Source organism: Erinaceus europaeus, chromosome 13, assembly GCF_950295315.1.
Source record: "Erinaceus europaeus chromosome 13, mEriEur2.1, whole genome shotgun sequence".
NCBI lineage: Eukaryota > Metazoa > Chordata > Mammalia > Eulipotyphla > Erinaceidae > Erinaceus > Erinaceus europaeus.
This window is the reverse complement of record NC_080174.1, coordinates 99,119,091-99,134,099: the sequence shown is the minus strand read 5'-3', so window position 1 is coordinate 99,134,099 and position 15,009 is coordinate 99,119,091. Positions and strand designations below refer to the sequence as shown.

The window sequence follows — 15,009 nt, the reverse complement described above, 5'->3', positions numbered from 1 at the left end:
GAAAACTGGCCGGTCCTGGGAGGGAGAGGAAGGGGAGGGCTTGGCGAGGCTTTCTGCTGTGGGGAGCCTAGTGCTGGGCCAGGCCCTGGGTGCCAGGTGGGGGTGCACAGCCAAGGGAAGTGCTGCGTGTCAGAAGCGAGGCGTTTATTTCTGCACAGGAAGTAGACTGGCAGTGAAGACCGCCGAGGGGTGTGAGGGCACGCGTGGCAGATGCGCACATGGCATCAGAGACAGAGCCCAGGTCGCCTTGCTGCTGCCAGCCAGGACCTCCGGCTCTGGTCTGGGACTCCACCTCCCAGAGAAATGCCGTTCCTGAGGGGCTTTGTTAGGCAGGCCTGGTGGGGCCAGATGGAGGCACATCTGCTTCAGTCACGTTACAGGGCACAGGGACCAAGCCCCCGGCCCCACCTGCAGGGGGATCGTTTGCAGGTGGTGAAGCAGGGCGGCAGGTGTCTGTCTCTCTCTCTTTCAGTGTCTTGTTTATTATTGGAGAGACAGAGGCTGAGAGGGAAGATGAGAGACAGCCGCCCTGCTTCACCTGCATCTCTCTCCTCTCTACCTCCCCCTTCCCTCTCGATTTCTGACCGTCTCTATGCAGTAAATAAGCAGAGATAATAATAAAAAAATGAAAAGGGAACTTGGGCAAACTATGCCAGTCCTGATTCCTGCCGCCAGTTATCATGCGGCAGAGGAACCAGCTCTCCCTGAAGAGCTGTGCGGTAAGCGGTGACTTTTTCCTCCCCCCACCCAGAGGACTTAGTACCTGCATGACTCCATTGTTCTAAACAGGAAAAAGTCTTCTGTGGGAATGGTGGAGTCTGCGGCACAGAGCCCCGGATAACTGGCGGCAGGAATCAGCAATGACTAATAAATAATGATTCTGATAAGTCTTTTCAAATCTCCCTACTTTTTTCCACACGAGACACTGCCACCCCCCACCTTTTCAGTCCTCCAGGTCAACTTTCTCATGAAGAGAGAGACCAGCCGCGTAGCACCAGGGCTGCCGCCAACGCTGTAATGCTCTCATGCGGCCTAGCAGGGGGCTCGGACCCGGGTCCTGCGTCTGGCAAAGCAGGTGCCCTCCCTAGTGAGCCGTGTCACGCAGACCAGGTGCCTCTCCCTCTCGCTCTCTGTGCTGTCTTATTTTACCGCAGCACGCTGCTCGGCTCTGGTTTGCGGTGGTACGGGGTGTCGAACCTTTGCCGCTTCGGTCACTAAAGTCTTTTTGCATAATGCTTGTGTTATCTCCCCAGCCCTCATTTCTTTTTTTTTTTTTATTTTTTATTTTTGAGAGAGATGTAGAGAAAGAGACACACACACAGAGAAACCAGAGCACTGCTCAGCTCTGGCTTATGGTGGTGCGGGGAATCGAACCTGGGGCGTAGGAGCCTCAGGCACAACCTGCACAACCATATGCTGCCTCCCCCGCCCGCCCTGTCCTCTCTGATTTCTGCTCACACACTCAAGTGTTGACTTCTGACCCAGGGTTTCAGAGGAAGTCTGGAGAGTTGGCACTTCCCCAAGTGAGCTGCTGAGAGGCCTGGCCCTCCTCCCTCCCTCTGGCTCTGTGCAGTGACTCAGCAGCACTGGTGGATCTGGTGCTCAGGGTCAGACTCTGGATGGAACCTGTGCTCCGCCACGGGCTGCCCCTCGGAATGTGCGTTTTACTTTTGAAACTGTCACTTGGGTGGCCCAGGAGGTGGCGCAGTGGACAAAGCATTAGACGCTCAAGCATGAGGTCTTGAGTTCAATCCCTAGCAGCACATGTACCAGAGAGATGTCTGGTTCTCTCTCCTATCTTTCTTGTCAATTAATAAATAAAATCTTTTTTAAAAAAAGTCGGGAGTCAGGTGGTAGTGCAGCGGGTTAAGCGCACGTGGCGTGAAATGCAAGGACCGGCGTAAGGATCTCAGTTCAAGTCCCCGGCTCCCCACCTGCAGGGGAGTCGCTTCACAGGCAGTGAAGCGGGTCTGCAGGTGTCTGTCTTTCTCTCCCCCTCTGTCTTCCCTTCCTCTCTCCATTTCTCTCTGTCCTATCCAACGACGACATCAATGACAACAACAATAACTACAACAACAATAAAAAAGGACAACAAAAAGGAAAATAAATATAAAAATTTTTTAAAAAATGTCGGGATTTGGGCGGTAGTGCAGCGGGTTACGCGCACGTGGCAAGACCAGCCACGTTCGAACTCCCAGGTTCGAGCCCCCGGCTCCCTACCTGCAGGGGAGTCGCTTCACAGGCGGTGAAGCAGGTCTGCAGGTGTCTGTCTCTCCTCCTCTCTGTCTTCCCTTCTGTCCATTTCTCTCTGTCCTATCGAACAATGATGACAACAATAAAAACAAGGGCAACACAAGGGAAAATAAAATATAAAAAAAAAAAAGATGTCACTTGGGTCAAGTTCGAGCAGAGGAGTGGCCAGAGGGTGTGTTGCCCCGGCCCTGCTGCCAACTGGCACCCATGCAGACTCACTGCTCTTACCTGGCAGGTCCTCTCAGCTCCTCACCCCAGGTGAGCTGCACATTATGGTAACCGGCTGGCTTTGTTCTCGGCTTCCCGCTTGCTGTAGTCATGGAGAGGAAGGCCCCGGGGAGGCGCCCACCCGGCCACCCCGAGGCTGATTGCTCAGCGTTCTGTGTCACCCAGAGGCGTGAGGAGAGGCTGCGGCCTTTAGACACGCATATACATCCGCACAGAGGCAGCTGCCGGTGGAGGTTCAAATGCCCCAGTCTGCAAAGGAGAGCCCCCGGCCCGGCCCACAAAACACTGGCTGAGGACACCAGCCAGAAGCGAGTGCAGAACTGCAGAGGGGAGTGCACAAGCTGCAGGATGATGCCCTAGGATGCGGGGAGTGGCCCCCGCCTGTCCTTTCCTTGCCATACTGGGCCCCAAGCGTGTGAGCAGGACAGACAACAGGGGTGGCTTCACAGTGTGGGGGCTGAGGAGATAGCCTAGTGGGCTGATAGAGCTCCGTTCAGACCCCTGGTTCTCGCTCACCTTAAGGCACTGCAACCTAGGGAGCTTGTCAGAAAACTCTGAGACTCGTGGCCTGGGGAGGGGGGACACGCTGCCACAACTCTGGGCCTACATAACATTCTGAGCTTGACGTAGCATAAGCTAGAGTGATACTCGGGCTCTCTCTCTATCCCCCTTTTAATAAATGAAGTTAATATCACAATTTTCTCTCTCTCTTTTTTTTAATTGCCTCCAGGGTTATCGCTGGGGCTCGGTGCCTGCACTATGTATCCACTGCTCCTAGAGGCCGTTTCCCCCCCCGATTCTGTTGCCCTTGTTGTTTATTGTTGTCGTTGTTATTATTGTTGTTGTTGGATAGGACAGAGAGAACTCAAGAGAGGGGGAGAGAAAGACAGACACCTGCAGACCTGCCTACCCGCCTGTGAAGTGCCTCCCCCGCAGGTGGGGAGCCAGGGGCTCCTTGCTCCAGCCCTTGCACTTTGCACCACCTGCACTTAACCTGCTGCGCCACCGCCCAGCCCCACATTTTCTCTTTTTCATTTTTATGAGAGTGGCACTGAGATGAGAGACACCTGTAGCACTACCCAGCTGCTCCCCCCCTTTTTTTTTTTATTGGGGAATTAATGTTTTACATTCAACAGTAAATACAATAGTTTGTACATGCATAACATTCCCCAGATTCCCTTTTAACAATACAACCCCCACTATGTCATTCATCATCTTTCATGGACCTGTATTCTCCCCACCCACCCACCCACCCCAGAGTCTTTTACTTTGGTGTAATACTCCAATTCCATTTCAGGTTCGACTTGTGTTTTCCTTTCTAATCTTGTTTTTCAACTTCGGCCTGAGAGTGAGATCATCCCATGATGATCCTTCAGTTTCTGACTTATTTCACTCAATGTGATTTTTTCAAGGTCCATCCAAGATCGGCTGAAAATGGTGAAGTCACCATTTTTTACAGCTGAGTAGTATTCCATTGTGTATATATACCACAACTTGCTCAGCCACTCATCTGTTGGACACCTGGGCTGCTTCCAGGTTTTGGCTATTACAAATTGTGCTGCCAAGAACATATGTGTACACAGATCTTTTTGGATGGATGTGTTGGGTTCCTTAGGATATATCCCCAGGAGGGGAATTGCAGGGTCATAGGGTAGGTCCATTTCTAGCCTTCTGAGAGTTCTCCAGACTGTTCTCCACAGAGGTTGGACCCATTGACATTCCCACCAGCAGTGCAGGAGGGTTCCTTTGACCCCACACCCTCTCCAGCATTTGCTGCTGTAACCTTTTCTGATCTGTGACATTCTCACAGGAGTGAAGTGATATCTCACTGTTGTCTTGATTTGCATTTCTCTGACAATCAGAGACATGGAGCATATTTTCATGTGTTTCTCGGCCTTTTGGATCTCTTCTGTGGTGAATATTCTGTCCAAGTCCTCCCCCCATTTTTGGATGGGGTTCTTTGTTGTCTTGTTGTTGAGTCTGGCAAGCTCTTTATATATGTTGGTTATTAAACTCTTATCTGATGTATGGCATGTAAAGATCTTCTCCCATTCTGTGAGGGGTCTCTTGGTTTGGGTAGTGGTTTCTTTAGCTGTGAAGAAGCTTTTTAATTTGATGTAGTCCCATAGGTTTATACTTGCCTTAGTCTTCCTTGTAATTGGATTCGTTTCATTGAAAATGTCTTTAAAATTTATGCGGAAAAAAGTTCTGCCAATATTTTCCTCTAAGTATCTGATAGTTTCTGGTCTAACATCCAAGTCCTTGATCCACTTGGAATTTACTTTTGTATTTGGTGAAATACAGTGATTCAGTTTCATTCTTCTGCATGTTTCAACCCATTTTCCAACACCATTTGTTGAAGAGACTGCTTTCCCCATGGAATAGTCTGGGCCCCTTTGTCAAAGATTTGATGTCCATAAGTATGGGGCCTCATTTCTGGGCTCTCAATTCTATTCCACTGGTCAGTGTGTCTGTTCATGTTCCAGTACCAAGCAGTTTTGATGACAATGGCCCTATAATACAGTTTGAAATCTGGGAGTGTGATGCCTCCGGTTCTGTTCTTTTTTCTCAAGATTGTTTTGGCAATTCTAGGTCTTTTCTGGTTCCAGATAAACATTTGTAGCATTTGTTCTACTCTAAAAAATGTGCTTGGGATCTTGATGGGGATAGCATTAAATTTGTAGATGGCTCTGGGTAATATATTCATTTTGATGATGTTAATTCTACCAGCCCATGAACATGGAATATCTTTCCACTTCTTTGTGTCTTTTTCAATTTCTTTGAGTAGTGACTCATAATTTTCAGTATACAAGTCTTTCACTTCTTTGGTTAGGTTTACTCCTAGATATTTTATTGTTTTTGTTGCTATAGAAAAAGGAACTGATTTCTGGATTTTAATTTCTTCCAACTTAGTGTTTGCATAGAGGAATGCCACTGACTTTTGAATGTTAATTTTATAGCCTGACACATTACTGTATTGCCTGATGATTTCCAAAAGCTTCTTGCTGGATTCCTTAGGTTTTTCTGTGTATACTGTCATGTTATCTGCAAACAGGGAGAGTTTGACTTCTTCTTTTCCAATCTGTATCCCTTTAATTCCTTGCTCCTGCCTGACTGCTATGGCAAGAACTTTCAACACTATGTTGAATAGTAATGGTGATAGTGGGCAGCCCTGTCTAGTCCCTGATTGAGTGGAAATGCTTCCAGTTTTTCACCATTGAGTATGATGTTGGCTGTAGGTTTGCTATATATAGACTCCACTATCTTCAGGAATTTTCCATCTATTCCCATTTTTTGTAGTGTTTTGATCATAAAGGGATGTTGTATTTTGTCAAAGGCTTTCTCTGCATCTATTGATATGACCATGTGGTTTTTGGTCTTGCTTTTGTTGATGTGGTGGATCACATTGATTGACTTACGTATATTAAACCAACCTTGCATGCCTGGGATTAACCCCACTTGGTCATGATGAACAATCTTTTTGATATACTGCTGTATCCGGTTGGCTAGAATTTTGTTCAATATTTTCGCATCTATGTTCATCAGAGATATTGGTCTGTAGTTTTCTTTTTTGGTTGTGTCCCTGTCTGCTTTTGGTATCAGGGTGATGTTGGCTTCATAGAAGCTGGCAGGGAGTATTCCAGTGTCTTCAATCTTCTGGAAGACTTTTAAAAGTAGAGGTATTAGTTCTTCTTTGAAAGTTTTGTAGAATTCATTTGTAAAACCATCTGGTCCAGGACTTTTATTTTTGGGAAGATTTTTGATAACTGTTTCAATTTCATTAGCTGTGATGGGCCTGTTCATGTTATCCACTTCCTCTTTACTTAGTTTTGGAAGTTGGTAGGTATCTAGGAACTTGTCCATTTCTTCCAGGTTCTCTAGCTTGGTGGCATATAGTTGTTCATAGAAGCCTCGCATGATATGTTGAATTTCTGCAATGTCTGTTGTGATATCTCCTCTTTCATTTACTATCCGATTTATTTGGGTCTTCTCCCTTTTTTGTTTTGTGAGTCTGGCTAAAGGTTTGTCGATTTTGTTTATTCTTTTGAAGAACCAACATTTACTTTCATTGATCTTTTGTATGGTTTTCCTATTCTCAATGTTATTTATTTCTGCCCTAACTTTAGTGACTTCTGTCCTTCTGGTTGCTTTAGGATTCCTTTGTTGTTCTTCTTCTATGTCTTTAAGATGTGCAATCAGGCTGTTTATTTGTGCCTTTTCTTGTTTCCTAATGTGTGCTTGTATAGCTATGAACTTCCCTCTTAGGACTGCTTTAGCTGTGTCCCAAATATTTTGATAGCTTGTGTCTTCATTTTCATTGAACTCTCGAAACATTTTGATTTCTTCCTTGATTTCCTCTTTGATCCAGAAGTTGTTAAGAAGTGTACTGTTGAGCTTCCACATTTTGGGACTGTTACTAATCTTTTGTTGATTGTTAAGTGTTAGTTTAATTCCACTTTGGTCTGAGAAGATGCTTGGGATGATTTCAGTGCTCTTGAATTGGCTGATGCTGTCTTTGTGGCCTAACATATGGTCTATCCTTGAGAATGATCCATGTGGATTTGAGTAAAATGTGTATTCCAGTTTCTTGGGATGAATGACTCTGAAAATGTCCAATAGTTCTAGTTTATCTATCTTTTCATTTAGCTCCCTTATGTCTTTACTGATTTTCTTCCTGGATGATCTGTCAAGTTGAGATAGTGGGGTGTTGAAGTCCCCTACTATGATTGTGTTACTGTTAATATATTGCTGTAGCTCTTTCAGTAGAAGCTTGATGTATTCAAATGGCTTCTCATTGGGTGCATAAATATTAATAATTGTTAAGTCTTCTTGATTGACTGATCCTCTGAGCATTAAGTAGTGTCCATTCCTATCTTTTTTAATCTTATCTATTTTAGTCTATCATGTCAGATATGAGAATAGCTGTTCCTGCCCTTTTTTGTGGGCCATTGGCTTGTATAATAGTTTTCCATCCTTTCACTTTAAGTCTGTGTTTGTCTTGTTGAGTTAGGTGAGTTTCCTGTAGACAGCGTATTGTTGGGTTGTGTTTTCTGATCCATCTTCCTACTCTGTGTCTTTTAATAGGTGAATTCAGGCCATTGACATTTATTGATACCAAAGATTGAAGATATTTTAACGCCATTCTTGTAGAGTTTTAGAGTGTTTTGATATATGTCCTATTTGTGGTGGTCTGGTTGTTTATAGGAGACCTTTCAGAACTTCTTTCAGGGCAGGCTTGGTGATGGTTGCTTCCTTCAACTGTTGCTTGTCTGAGAAGGTTTTGATGCTTCCATCTAGTCTGAATGACAGTCTAGTAGCATATAGTATTCTTGGCTGAAAGCCTTTCTCATTGAGCACTCGATAGATACCTTGCCATTCTCTTCTGGCCTGTAGTGTTTGTATGGAGAAGTCTGCTGCTAATCTTATGGGTTTTCCTTTGTAGGTGACTCTTTGTTTTTCTGTTGCAGCCTTGAGGATCCTTTCTTTATCCTTATTCCTTTCCATTCTAACTATGACATGTCTTGGTGTCTTTAGGTCTGGGTTAATTCTGTTTGGGACCCTCTGGGCTTCTTGAATCTTTATGTCTTTGGTGTTGTCTAGACTAGAGAAATTTTCAGCTATTATGGCCTGGAGAATGCTTTCTTCCTCTCCTTCTCTTTCTTCCTCTGGTAAGCCAATAATGCGTATATTGTTTCTTTTGAAGTCATTCCATAGGACTCTGTTGTTGTTTTCAGCATCTCTTAATCTCTTTTTGAGATCTCTTACTTCTTTTTTAGTTGTCTCTAATTCATCCTCAATCTTGCTAATTCTGTCTTCAGCCTCATAGATTCTATTCTCTCTGCCCTCTACTGCTTTCTGGAGTTCATCTATTTTGTTGCCCTGCTCTGATACTGTTTTAGCTTGTTCAGCTAGTTGCCTTCTTAGCTCAGCGATTTCAGCTTTCAGCTCTCTAATAACCATGAGATAATTAGAATTTTCTTCCATATTTTCATTTGTTGTTCCTGCATTTCTGATTACAATTTTTTCAAATTCTTTACTCACTCCTGTTATTATTTCCTTAGCTAATGTTTGGATGTTGAACTCGTTTTGTGCTTCACCCTCTGGAGGACTTTTAGCTGGACTCTTGTCCTGGTTCGAGTCTCCAATATTTTTTCTTTTTTTTTTTTTTTTTTTAGAAATTAAATTCTTTTTTATTTATTATTATTATTATTTTTCTTCTTTTCCTCCTCCAGGGTTATTGCTGGGCTCGGTGCCTGCACCATGAATCCACCGCTCCTGGAGGCCTTTTTTTCCCCCCCTTTTGTTGCCCTTGTTGTAGCTTCGTTGTGGTTATTATTATTGCCCTTGTTGACGTAATTCGTTGTTGGATAGGACAGAGAGAAATGGAGAGAGGAGGGGAAGACAGAGAAGGGGAGAGAAAGACAGACACCTGCAGACCTGCTTCACCGCCTGTGAAGCGACTCCCCTGCAGGTGGGGAGCCGGGGGCTCGAACCGGGATCCTTACGCCGGTCCCTGCGCTTTGCGCCGCATGCGCTTAACCCACTGCGCCACCGCCCGACCCCCCAATATTTTTTCTTGTTGTTTTAACCATTTTATATATTATGTTATGAGTTCCCTTTATCAGTACTTTTCAAATTATTGATCACTATTGCCTGGATTGACTTGTGTCTAAGTAGTTTAATTAAAGGGTTTACCGTGGTGGAAGTTAACAGTTTTTTCAATCCCTGAGTTGGAGCTCAGTGGTGTAAAAGCCTCTTTTTTTTTTCTTCCCTGCAGGTCATCCTCCCTCCTGTCTCTTCTGCGGTGCAGCTGTGTGTTCCGGCGATGGTTTGGTCGTCTATGTGCAGGTGAGCTGCCACTCTGGCTCCAAGGCTGACTACGGAGGAATCACGACCAAGCAGGTCTGTGAGCAGGAGCTAAGTTAAGGCGCTGGGGAAGGGGACTGAGGGGCGCAGCCCTCGTGCAGGACAGAGAAGGAAACAGGTCCTTTCCTTCCGAGCAACTGTTCTGTCTTACAAACATCCTCTTGTCCTCTAGGCCTGTTCAAACGAAAACCCGAGTAAGTCAAAGATGGCGTTTCCCCTGCCACGAGGCCGGACTGCACGTCACAGAGCCTGAAGCACAGGTCTGCACTGTGGCCTGGTGCAGACACCGATTCCAGGCACTCCCTAGTCCCGGTGCGCACGCACAGGCCCGACACACACACTCTCACTCACACACACTCACAGCCGCACTCTATCACACATGCTCTCACACCCACACTCACTCACACCCGCACTCACTCTCACACACACAATCACACATGCTCACACCCGAACTCTCACATACACTATCACACATGCTCTCACACCCACACTCACTCTCACACACACAATCACACATGCTCACACCCGCACTCACTCTCACACACACTATCACACCCGCACTCACTCTCACACATGCTCTCACACCATCACTCTCACACCCGCACTCACTCTCACACCCGCACTCTCACACATGCTCTCACACCCGCACTCACTCTCACACACTCACACATGCTCTCACACCCGCAGTCACTCACACAATCACACATGCTCTCACACCCACACTCACTCTCACACACAATCACACATGCTCTCACACCCGCACTCACTCTCACACCCGCACTCACTCTCACACCCGCACTCACTCTCACACCCGCACTCACTCTCACACAATCACACATGCTCACACCCGCACTCAGACACTCACGCTCTTACACCCGCACTCACTCTCACACACACAATCACACATGCTCTCACACCTGCACTCACTCTCACACCCGCACTCACTCTCACACACACTATCACACCTGCACTCTGACACTCACGCTTACACCCGCACTCACTCACACTCACGTTGTCACACCCGCATCCACTCACACACACTCTCACAGCCGCACTCAGTCACACCTGCACCCACACATGCTGTCACACACACTCACACCCGCACTCACTCTCTCACATGTTGTCACACCCGCACTCACACACTCTCACAGCCGCACTCAACACATGCTGTCACACCCACACTCACTCTGACCCACATGCTCACACCGCCATTCATACACACTCACGCTCTTACACCCGCACTGACACATGCTGTCACACACACACTCAAAGCTGCAGTCACACACACTCTCACACCCGCACTCACCTGCACACACTCTCACATGTTGTACACCCGTACTCACTCACACTCTCATAGCCGCATTCACATGCTGTCCCACCTGCACTCATGCTGTCACACACACTCTCACAGCCACACTCACATGCTGTCACACATGCTCTCACACCCTCTCACATGTTGTCACACCCGCACTAACACACACATGCTGTCACACCTGCACTCACACATGCTCTCACACTCACACATGGTCTCACACCCGCACTCACTCACACCCGACTCACTCTCACACACATGCTCACACCTGCACTCACACATGTTCTCACACACACACTCACTCACACATGCTCACACCCGCACTCACTCTCACACACTCTCACACCCACACTCACACACACCAATGCTGCCCCCCCCCCCCCACTTGTGGACCTTCCCCAGACTGCCAGGTTGCCAGGGCTTGAACCTGGGACTTGGCACATGGTCAGGCCAGTGCTATCCCAGGTGAACCCTCTCCAACCCCTGAACACGTTTACACAGCAACGGGGCGTATAAGCCAGAAGTCTCTGCTTTGTACCCAGAGAGACTTAAGAGCCACATCACTTGGAAATCAATTTAATGATCCTTTTTTTAAGTTTATTTTTTATTGTTGTTGATGTTGTTGTTGTTGGATAGGACAGAGAGAAATGGAGAGAGGAGGGAAAGACAGAGAGGGAGAAAGATAAGACACCTGCAGATCTGCTTCACCATCTGTGAAGCGACTCCCCTGCAGGCGGGGGCTGGGGGCTCGAACTGGGATCCTTACACCGGTCCTTGCGCTTTGCGCCATGTACGCTTAACCTGCTGCGCTACCACCTGACTCCCTAATGACCTTTTTATACTCTCCCGTTAAAACATATTAGGAAGCTGAAGAGTTAAGTTTCACACTGATGACAGATGGAGTTTCGCAATACTGAGTCAGATATCAGAGATGGTGGTTTAGTCTGTACTTCCCTATTATCTACGAGTTTAATATGTACCTGTAACAAAACAGTCATTAAATGAAGAAACACATTTCTGCCCATAATTAACACTATCATATGACTTTCTTTACCATTATTTGTATTTAAAATTCTGCAGTGCTAGTTAGAACCAGGATGGTGAGTGTGCAGTAGAATTTCTTTTACCTGCTCTTCATAAGTAAAATGACTAACCAGAGAGAATCAGTGTGTCGCTGTGGCATGTGGTGTTGGGGACTGACCCTGAAGTCCTGTGCCCTACTGCTGCGAGCCCACTGCAGTCAGTTCAGGACACAGAACACAGGCACCAGAACAGAAGAGGAGGGGGACCGTGGGTGTCACGTCACTCAGAACAGGTGGATACACGGCGAGGTCTGGAGTGGGCACAAGGGCAGCTACAGCCTCTTCCCGGGGCTTCCTCTAAGGGTCAAGCTGTGTGAGCGGCTAATGGGCATCGGCTGAGCCCACTCGGCTGGCAGCGGCAAGCGAGGTCACGGTACTTTCCTGGCATGTCCCCGGCTGGCAGCACCAGTTACGAGGGGTTTGGTTTGGCTCGTTTCGGGTTCTGCAGCTCTCCGGGCGGTGGGCTCTTCCTCGCTGAGACATCTCGGAGAGAACGCCAGCTCTGTATCTGCTGGAGGCGGAGGGAAAGCTCCTGACAGCAGGCCTGCTGAACAGTTTCTGTCTTCTCTCTGTCCCAGTTCAACGCGGTGGCCAGTGCCTGGGGGTCCTCCCTGGTCACCAACTGCGGCGAGACAAGAAGCACTGAGAGGCACCATCTGTGCCGCCCTCCCTGCCGCTCAGTACAGCTGATGCTATGCCTTCATATGGAAACACCAGGTTTCTGCCATATAGACTTGTGCCTTTTATTTATTCCCTTTTGTTACCCTTGTTGTTCTATTGTTGTAGTTATTATTGTTGTCATCGTTAATAGGACAGAGAGAAATGGAGAGAGGAGGGGAAGACAGAGAGGGGGAGAGAAAGACAGACACCTGCAGACCTGCTTCACCACCTGTGAAGCGACTACCCTGCAGGTGGGGAGCCGGGGGCTCGAACCGGGATCCTAACGCCGGTCCTTGTGCTTTGCACCACCTGCGCTTAACCCTCTGTGCTACCGCCTGACTCCCCTGTATTAGTTTTTTTTTTTTTTTTTTTTAAACTGCTCAGCTCTGGCTTATGGTGGTGCGGGGAACCTGGGACTTGACAGAGCCTCCGACTTGAGAGTCTTGTTTGCATAACCATTATGCTATCTACCCCCACCCTCTATTAGGTCTTTTTAAATTAAATTTAATTTTTTTGGGTTATTGAGTCAGACACCAGAAAAACACTGTTTTGTCACGTGAAGTGACAGGGCAGAAGCCAAGGCCTCAAGCAGGGAAATCCTGCACTCTGTCCACTGAGCTTCTCCCAGTCCTGTCCCATCAGGCTCAGTCATTCAGCTTTTTTTTTTTGCCTCCAGGGTTATCGCTGGAGCTCGGTGCCTGCACCATGAATCCACTGCTCCTGGAGGCTATTTTTTCTCTTTTTTTGCCCTTGTTTTATTGTCGTTGTGGTTATTATTATTGTTGTTATTGATGTCGTTGTGGTTGGCTAGGACAGAAAGAAATGGAGAGAGGAGGGGAAGACAGAGGGGGAGAGAAAGACAGATACCTGCAGACCTGCTTCACCGCCTGGGAAGCGACTCCCCTGCAGGTGGGGAGCTGGGGGGTCGAACCGGGATCCTTACGCCGGTCCTTGCACTTTGTGCCACCTGCGCTTAACCCGCTGCGCTACCGCCTGACTCCCGTCACCTAGCTTTTCAACCAGACTTGAGCCAGAGAATGATGTTTGAGGACACGCGGGAGTACAGGGCTATGGAGCTGAAGGCCCGCTGCGGTGCGGAGATGCCTGTCAGAGCTGGGGAACTGACTAGCTGAAGTCAAGGTGCGAATGACCGCGCCACACGGCTGCTCTGGGAGCTTCAGGTCCCTGGCTCTTGCCCACCTCCAGGTCCTGACTGGACAGACTCAGCTCCGGGACCGGCTTCCCCTGCAGTGTGGCGAGGACCCGGCTGGCTAGCGCGGTGTTGGAGGGGCCGTCACCAAGACCCGCGTCCGGCTCGTCGCTGAAGCTGGAGGCGGACTCTGCAGAGTGAACGTGCCAGGAGATCACCCGCGGCCAACAGCCCGTCACCCACCCTGGGCGGCTGCAGGGCCAGGCAGAAATGGCGCTTCAGGAAGCCAGAGGCTGTGGCTTCACCGCTTCTGGTCGCCACCGGAGACGCAGTGCGCCGGGCAGACTTTTCTCAGACAGGAGGACAGAGGGAGAGGGGGACAGAGGAAAGCAGGGTAAAATACTACCACCAAGCTTCCTCCAGTGCAGTGGGGGCTGCGCTCACAAGGCCGTGGCCGTGGCCAAGGAGGGCACTCACTTGTGCTTCAGCCAAACTGTCTCCAAATGCGTCGTTTTTAAAATTGTTATATTCTTAGACAGTTGTTGTTATATACTTATACGATTATCTTTATCTACTGGAGAGAGACAGCCAGAAATAGAGAGGAAGGGGGATATAGAAATAGTAGAGAGAGGGAGAGACACCTGCAGCCCTGCTTCACTGCCCATGAAGCTTTCCCCTCCAGGTGGGGACCAGGACCAGGGGCTCGAACCCGGGTCCTTGTGCATAGTCATGTGTGCTCAGCCAGGTGTGCCACCTCCAGGCCCCTGTCCAAGCTCTATCTACAGCTGGCTCGCAAGGAGAGGCCTGCTCGGCTCTAAGTTCTCCCTGCAGCTCCCCCAGGCGCACGGGTCCTACCTTGCTGCCCGGACAAGATGCTGCCTTCTTTCTCCAGAGCCTGCAGGTACAGCGCCAGCAGCTGCGTGGACTGCCGGGCCTCCTCCCTCTGGTCGAGAACCCGCTGGAGGGTGTTCTGCAGCCCCTGGACTGAGGCGCAGCTCCTGCGCAGTTCCCGAGCCAGATCTGTGCAGGGGGCGTCAATGAGCACCTGCCAAACAAGTCCAGACTTCAGGGGATCTGAAAGCACTTTATTTATTTATTAAAAATTGTTTCTATTATCTTTATTTTACTTATTGGATAGAAATAGCCAGAAATCTAGAGGGAAGGGGGTGACAGAGGGAGAGAGAGACACCCATAACACTGCTTCACCACTCGCAAAGCTTTCCTCCTGCAGGTGGGGGGCTGGGGGATCGTGCCCTGTCATGTGTGCTCAACCAGGTGCGCAAACATGTGCGGTCCCAGCACTTTAATTTTTTTGAGGTGGGGAGACAGAATAAATTATGTTAAAAAGACTCTCATGCTGAGGCTCTGAGGTCCTAGGTTCAAGCCCCAACCTCACCATAAACCAGAGCTGAGCAGGGCTCTGGTCTTTCTCTCCATAAATCTCACTCAATAAAATA

General features: G+C 48.3%; 1 protein-coding gene across 4 annotated transcripts in view; it reads right to left on the bottom strand.

Moving 5' to 3' along the window:
* Positions 1–15,009, bottom strand: part of DFFA (DNA fragmentation factor subunit alpha) — a 401,378-nt gene that overhangs the window by 197,100 nt on the left and 189,269 nt on the right. For 3 of the 4 annotated variants that reach the window (XM_060170927.1, XM_060170926.1, XM_016193692.2), the window contains 3 exons: positions 14,408–14,597; positions 13,603–13,742; positions 11,221–12,364 (listed from right to left, as the gene is read on the bottom strand). In XM_060170927.1, the coding sequence (XP_060026910.1) occupies positions 12,152–12,364; positions 13,603–13,742; positions 14,408–14,597 (543 nt within the window). In that variant the 3' untranslated portion in view covers positions 11,221–12,151. Of the gene's footprint in view, positions 1–11,220; positions 12,365–13,602; positions 13,743–14,407; positions 14,598–15,009 lie in introns of those variants that run through there. The other variant, XR_009544421.1, reaches the window with a different exon arrangement.